The sequence below is a fragment of the Drosophila obscura genome, unplaced genomic scaffold (assembly GCF_018151105.1).
Source record: "Drosophila obscura isolate BZ-5 IFL unplaced genomic scaffold, ASM1815110v1 contig_36, whole genome shotgun sequence".
In the NCBI taxonomy this organism is placed as follows: domain Eukaryota; kingdom Metazoa; phylum Arthropoda; class Insecta; order Diptera; family Drosophilidae; genus Drosophila; species Drosophila obscura.
The window spans coordinates 1692555-1700045 of record NW_024542824.1 but is presented as its reverse complement, the minus strand read 5'-3'; the positions used below and the strand labels follow the sequence as shown (position 1 = coordinate 1700045).

The 7491-nt window shown below is 55.3% G+C and overlaps 1 protein-coding gene across 1 annotated transcript in view; it reads right to left on the bottom strand.

The window, feature by feature from the left end:
• Positions 1-1177: 1177 nt before the first annotated feature.
• LOC111080457 (protein O-mannosyl-transferase TMTC2) overlaps positions 1178-7491 on the bottom strand; it is a 28984-nt gene continuing 22670 nt past the window's right edge. The window contains exons 3-10 of the mRNA XM_022376085.2: positions 6752-7307; positions 5527-6679; positions 5336-5450; positions 2997-3082; positions 2531-2919; positions 2375-2459; positions 2152-2309; positions 1178-2082 (exon numbers count right to left, since the gene is read on the bottom strand). Coding sequence (XP_022231777.2) covers positions 1909-2082; positions 2152-2309; positions 2375-2459; positions 2531-2919; positions 2997-3082; positions 5336-5450; positions 5527-6679; positions 6752-7307 — 2716 coding nt within the window. The 3' untranslated portion in view covers positions 1178-1908. The remainder of the gene's footprint in view (positions 2083-2151; positions 2310-2374; positions 2460-2530; positions 2920-2996; positions 3083-5335; positions 5451-5526; positions 6680-6751; positions 7308-7491) is intronic.

Sequence of the window (7491 nt, the reverse complement as noted above, 5' to 3'; positions counted from 1 at the left end):
GCACTCCCTTGCTGCTGTGCCACAAAGCTAACGAGTCACTTTGTAAGAAAGCCAGATGATAGGTGGCAAAAGGGTGAGACGACAGCAGGAGGATGTAGCAGAGGATGAGGCAGTGGAGGGGCAGAAAGGCGTCTGCAATTAGTGAGCAGCTCTCCCTCACACCGAGGCGCATTTAGTGGCTGCTACACTTAGATTGGGTTGGGGTCTTCAACGGCGTCTCCTCCTGCAACAAAGTGTCTCCTCGGCAACATGACACCGTTTTAGAGGATCCTACTGCCTGCCTCGCTGACGGCTTGACGTAGTTGACAGCTTCACCGACTCGCTCGGACGGACGGACTGTCTGATACATTCCCCATTTATGCGGGGAACGGTTGCAGCCTCTTGCAGGCTCTTGGTGGGCTCTTGGGCACGTTCTGCGCCTGCCAGGAGCAACAAACAAGCCACCACTTGACTTGCCAAACCAATTGGAGTGCACTTGCTCCTCCAGCAGCAGCAGCAACAGCTCCTTCTGCTTCTCTTCTGCTGCCTTTGCATGTCAAAAGTCATCACCTTTATCGCTACACCAGCATCGACCAGGGGCCAGGACAGGGCAGGGAGCCAGGGGATGAGACTCCTTTGGCAACCATTGCCATTTAGACGTTGCATTAGCTGTGGCAATATTATGACTGCAGCTGAGCTTTGCAGACGGAGACTGAGTCGGAGATGGCGATGGCGATGGCGATGGAGTCCTGCTCCTAGCAGCAGTCGAGTATATTGTAATTCATAATCCTGCGATTTACTTGGCAGAAGACACAGCGGTTTATTTCTTCTTGTGGTTTGCCACGGCTTAAGTGGCGCCTGGCGCCTGCTGCCTGCCTGCCTGCCTGCCTGCCTGCTCCTCCTCCTTCCGCACGGGCTCTGTCTTCGACTTGGGTCGAAAATTCTGACATTGATTGTGTTTGTAGTTGTCCTTAGCGATGGAGCCTGCAGCTGAAGGAGGTTTTAAGCCGTTGAGCACTGAAAATATTTCCTTTTGGCTGCCTTAAATGCTGCCTCCAAGTGGCATTTTGGGGGCCAACGAGTGGTCATGATTATGGACGCAATGTGCCACTGAGCGGAGGATTAGCAGGGAATGTGGTTATCCCACCACCCCACCCGCACCCCGAGTAAATGAAATTCCCCTAAGGTTGTGTTTTTATTTCAATTGATTTTTTTTTGGTTTTATTATATATATTCTCCTTGCACTTTTATACAATCCATATTCCCGTATCGGGGTATTGAATATCTCGTATCTGTTCGCTATTTGTCGCTTAACTAAAATGTACACACAACGGAGAAAAACAATCTCGAGAAGCCATATATTATTTATCTGTATATATACTCGCATATAATGTGCCCCGATATTTGTGCCTTGGGGGTTCCTCATATTTACATTAATTTACACACGGGGGATATATATTTTAAGGACATTTAGTCGTAAGACATTACCCAATTGTCGTTCCAATGCCAGTATCCTCTATCTTCTATCTTTTATCTTGCAACTTGCATCTTGTTCTCTATACAGTATCTGATCTTAGCAATTAGATATTTTAATTATTGTTCTCTCTGTCTCTCCCTCCACCTTCACCTTCACCTTCACATCCACCTCCACTGACACCTAATCTGTGTCGCCTGTATCTTCTATCTGTATCTGCTATCTCTATCTATTCATGTGACATTCTTTGGTCGCTGCTTGGGATATTTACATGGCATGGCTGGCTGTCTGGCTGCCAGCTGCTTTGCTAAATGATATACATATGTATCGAAGTCCTTTGTATAAATTCTGTAGAGTTATCTATCGGTTGCGTTCCATTGCGATCCGTTCCGTTTCGAGGCTCCATTCTGTGGCATTCTATATAAAAATATCTTTGCATCTCTCAGATACAGTTGCTAAACATTCGTCACGCCCAGTTTGGCCAGATTCCCCAGCGTGATGGCGTCGCCCGGCTGCAGTCGCAGGGCCGCCTTGTAGCTGGCCGCCGCATGCGTCGTGCGTCCCAGCAGATGCAGAATGGCCCCCAGATTGGTGTGGGCATGGGCATCGTCCGGCCTCAAGGCCAAAGCCTGAAGGGAGAGAGACAAACGTAGCATCAGTTGGAGATCGTTTCAAGGGCTTGAGTGGGGGAGACTCACCTTCCTGTACCAGATCTCTGCCTCCACTTTCCTATCCAGCAGTCGCATGGCTGTGGCCGCTGCCACCACCAGAGCGTAGTCCGTGGGCGCCAATTCTGCGGCCCTGCGATGGTAGACAGCGGACTCGTGGTGTCGCGATTGCAGCGACAGGAATTCGGCTAAAAGGGGAATCAGTGAAGGATTAGCAAAGGATTTCTTGGCTCCCTGAGCTACTGCCACTCACCATAGTGATGATAGACGCTGGCCTGGTCGGGCGCCAGTTTCAGGGCTCGCTTGAACCACATCTCAGCCTCCGCCGAGCGGCTGCTCTGCAAGGGAGAACCAAAAGGGAGAGCCACTTAAGAACCACTTTCCAGCTAAAAATGCGCCGTCTACCTACGTTTCGTGCCAGTGTGATGCCGTAGGAGAGATGCGCCGCCACTTGGTTCGGCTGCAGCTCGAGGGCCGCTCTGTGATGCCGCTCCGCCTCATCCCACTGCTGGAGCCGCCCCAGGACATCGCCAATGCGCTGGTAGAGGACCTCGCGCTGCTGTGGCAGTCCGGGAAGCGAAGAGAGAGCCTCGCGGTAGAGAGCCAGTGCCCGCTGCAGTTTTCCCTGCTCCACATAGAGGGCGCCCAGCTGCAGATACGCTGAACTCCTCGCCTGGTCATGGGCCCACCGATCGCGGACCGTTGCCCCATCCAGCGTGGCGCCTGCCTGCAGGATCTCCATGGCCTGCTGGCGCTTGCCGAGCGCAATGAATGATATGCCCAGATTGAGGTACGCCACTGCCAAGAGGCCGAGAGGGGGACACAAGTCAGTCAAGGTCCTTGCGGTCAAGGATTCACCCGTTCGATGCACTCACCTGCCAGATTCGGCCTGAATTTAATGGCCCGCTGAAAGCACTCAACAGCTGCCGCGTAGTCCTGCTGGTTCTGGTGCAGGATGCCCCTGTAGAGTGGAGAGAGTGGAGGAGAGTGAAAGTGTTGACATTAATAGACTGTCGCCTGAACTTGTGCCGCTTGCAGCTTGCAGCTTGCCGCTTGCCGCTCTCGTGATCTAATTAGAGCGCCTAAGCCCCACAGCGAGATACTAGAGCTTGAGGAGTGCCTCAAGGGCCTGCTGAATGCAGGCGAATGGAATGCAGAAAAGCTTTGAAGGGTTGCTGCCACTTGAAGGTGGAGACGCCACTTGGATTTATGTAATTAGTTTGTCAGAAGCAGCAGCAGCAGGAGGCAGCAGGAGGCAGCAGGAGCCAACAGGAGGAGGGGCGCTCTTAAAGCGATGCACTTTTTTCCCACTTTTCTATTTCCTGATGCCTGATGCCTGATGCCACACATCGATGCTGCTGCTTCTGCTGCTGCTGGTGCTGTCAGTGTGGCAACAATAAAAGGAACGAATGTCTGACGTTACACGTAAAAGTAAAAAATCAAATTATACAGCTCAGTGATTTTCTGGTTTCGGTGTTTGGCTATGCAGCAGCAGGAGCAGAAGCAGCAGGAGGAGGAATGCCAATAGTCCTCGCACCACTCGTACGAGTCCTGCGTCCTGGCAAATACTCCTTAGGATGTTTGGCTGTGTGGATGTGCCTGGATGTCTGGATGTGTCTGCTGGTATATTTGTGGAGGGGAGTCGCCTGGCAATCAGTCAAGCGAGCGACAGCAACAGCGCCGCGAGCATTGCCATTGATGATTTGATCGCAGTAAATAATGGGCGAGTGCGAGTATCTACAAGATGTGTGTACCCGCGTATACCCACGGAAGGAGTACGGAATGCTGCTGCTTTCTGTTGCTGTAGCTGTAGCTGTTGCTGCTTCTGCGGTTGGCCTCCAAACAACATTGATTTTCGATTAGCGAGCGGTTCGCTTTGTTGGGGGCTCTGGCTTTTCCCTGGTCTTGCCTGTTGAAGGGTTTCCACAGGACACACAGGACACATAATGGAGGGAGGCCTTAGCAGTGTGTTTGACCTGATTCTGAACCATTGACTTGAAGCCTGTGACTGTGACTGTGACAGTAGCATTAGCCCCCAGCCCCCCTGCCACCAGTAAGCGGGCAGACCCAAAGATGGAGCTCAAATCGGTGGATGGGGCACGATGGAATAGTATGAAGTACAAGCAATAATCTGGCATGCGACAAGCCTCCGCTCCGCTGACGTTGACAGACAGGCGGTAAAAAGGAAACCCAAAATGACGCACTGAATATTCAAAGCGCAACTCCGCGCAGTGCTCGCTTTTTCTCCTTCTTCTGCTCTTTTTTCTGCTTTGTATTTCCGTTTTTCCTGATGCTGCTGCTGCTGCTTCGGCTGCCGCTTTTCTTTAGACCCCCGTTATGTTGTGTCGCGTCGCGTCGCTTCTGCTGCTGCTGCTGCTGCTGTGAAATATGCGCAATGAGCAAAAATGCAATGCGAACAGACAACAGGGACAGGGACAGGGACACCAGACAACAAAACACACAGAGAGCCAGAGAAAAAGGAGGGAGGAAGAGAGAACACAGCACGCTTACAGACTTTGTCAGACGTTGACAGACGCACGGACGGACGCACAGACGAAGGACAGCAGAGTGTGAAAGCTAAGGACTTTTGTCGAGCATTGCATTGGGAAAGTATGCAGCACGAAATGCGCATAGTTCTGCAGCACGCAAATGCCCTCCTGCCTGCAGAGGAGTGGAGAGGAGAGGGGGGGAGAGTGGAGCGGAGTGGAGCCATAGAGTCGGAGTCGCAGACGAAGGAGCCTTGGAGGATTGCTGCTGCGTGCCTGCCTCTTGTCTCTCGTCTCGAAGCGGAAAAAAAAGCGCCAGAAGGGAGAAGGACGACGAGGAGGAGTAGCAGGAAATGGGCTTCATTTGACAGCTTGTTCGGCATTGTATTACGCGCGTTAGGGGATGGGATGGGATGGGATCCTTCATAACTCTGCGATGCTGCTGGTTCGCTGCATAAAATGGCCGCACTAAATGCGCACCCAAGCAAAGTGGATCAAAGGGGTATGGAGCAGGGGAGGGGGAGTGGAATGGAAAGATAATGAAAATGGCTGCCATTTATCGCATCGCTTTTCCATGTCACATGTGAGGCGTGGCAAGGGGCGGTAGTTCCAGATTTCCCTTTCGCTTTCCCGAATGAAAAATCTGAGAGAACACAGCCAAAATGGCGATGATTCCCTGGCGAAAGGGTGCACACACACACACGAGCATTTCTGGGGGATATACTCACAGGTTAAAGTGCACATCCGCCATGTTGGGCCTGTATCGGATGGCCTCCTGCAGGACTTGTTTGGCCTCCTCGTAGCGCCCCTGAGAGCTGAGCACGCTGCCCAGATTGCCCAGCGCTGCAAATAGATCAAAGAACAGGAGAATCATATTAGCCGAGTGCTCGCTTAGGGGTTGGGAGGGGGCTGGTCTCACCCTTTGGCGGATTCACGGCAATCGCACTCCTGTATAGGCTCTCCTCGTCCCGCCAGTCGGCGTTGCGGCGCACCGTCCTCAGGCTCATGGCGGCGAGGATGCAGACGCTGAGGCACAGGACCAGCGTGGAGCGGGTCCGCTGCGAAGAGGCCATGAGACGGGACACCCCGTAGCCCACCAGCAGGCAGAAGCCCACGGAGGGGAGATAGAGCAGCCGCTCGGCCACCACGAAGCCCACGTAGAAGAAGAGGTTGCTGGCGGGCAGGAAGGGGAGCGCGAGGAAGGAGCAGGACATGAGCATAATGCAGGCATGGCGACTCTTTGGCGACATTCCACCGAGAAGATACTCGGAGGAGCATCGCTGTGGCAGCAGGGAGCTGCTGCAGGAGGAGCTGGTGCTCGAACTGGAACTCGAGCTCGAGCTCGAGGACGAGGACGAGCTGCTGCCGGAGCTCTTGTTGCTGGAGGTGGTGCTGTTGCTGCAGCTGCTGCTGCTCCGGGAGCCGCGGAAGGCGGAAGACACGAGGTGATGCGGATGTGGATGCGGATAGGCTCCACTGCTGCTGCTGCTGTTGTTGTTGCAGTCCCTGCTGCACGGCTGCTTGGCGGCGAATGGCAGCGCCGTCTCCTGGTGGATGGGCGGATAGGCGGCAGCTGCCTCAAAGGCTTGGTACTTGTTGCTGGCCGCCAGTCGCTTGCGCTTGGAGCGGGACTTGCGACTTGCGGCCACCTTCTGGATGTGGTACTGCGGGAATGGCGCTGCACCTCCTGCCATTCCTGCCACTGGTGGCACTCCGCCCACGTCCTTTCCGCCTCCTTTGCAAAACAGCTGCCGACAGCTGTGCCACGCCACGCCCACCAGCACGGAGTAGAAACAGGCGGACTGGGCATTCCTTCGATCCCACAAGGAGGTGACGCGCGGCAGGGCGTCCATGCCCCAGTCGAAGCTCAGCACCTGCGGCTGCAGCATCAATCGAAAATTGAGGACCGGCAGGTAGAGAAAGGTGAGGAGCCGCGTCCAGGCGGATGGGGTGCGCGAAATGGGGTTGTCGGCGCTGGAGAAGGCCGTCTGTGGCCCTGGGACGATGACTAGCCGGCAGTAGGCGGTGCAGAAGAGGGCTCCCAGGACAATGCACACAGATCGGAGGCGTTGCTAAGTGGAGAAAATTTAAAGGAGATTGGGGATTGGCTCCGAGGCATTTGGCAGGCTCCTGCCACTACTCACCTTGTCCACCTGTCCACTGACGCCCCGAACCACATCGATGAGGGCGCACACGAGCAGCGCCGTGATGGCGGTCTCCTTGCAGAGGAGTCCTGCCAGGGCGAGGATCAGGGTCACGGCCAGGGCCAGCCACTGGCGGGGATCGCCGGACTCGCGCCAGCGCATGTGCCGCAGATAGCTGAGGTACGTGAGCAGATAGCAGACGCACGCCGCCACATCCGCCCGCCCCACTACGCCGGCCACGGCCTCCGTGTGGATGGGGTGGGCAGCGAAGAGGGCGCCCGCAGCCAGGACCGCCCAGACGGAGGCGAGCAGAGTGCGTGCCACGCGCACCACCAGAGCGGTGGCCACGCAGTGCAGCAGATTGTTGACCAGGTGGAAGCCCCACGGCGCGAAGCCACCGCCAAGGAAGTAGTTGAGCCGGAAGCTGAGAACGCACAGGGGCCGCCAGGAGCCGTGGGAGCCGCTGTCCGTCAGCGGGGTGCCCCAGAAGTCATTGGCGAAGCTCCTCTGCCAGGGCCCGCCGCCGGAGACATCCGCATTGCCCAGGATGGCGCGTCTGAAAATACCGAGAGGAAAGGATATTAGAGCGAAGCTTAAAGGAATGTGGGCATGCAGGATGATGGGCAAAGGAATGAGCAGACCTCTGGCATGGCCATGCCCATGCCCATGTCCATGGCTTTTGTTCAATCATTAAGGGGGCCATCGGCATCCACCGGACTCCCTCTGGTTCACCACACGCA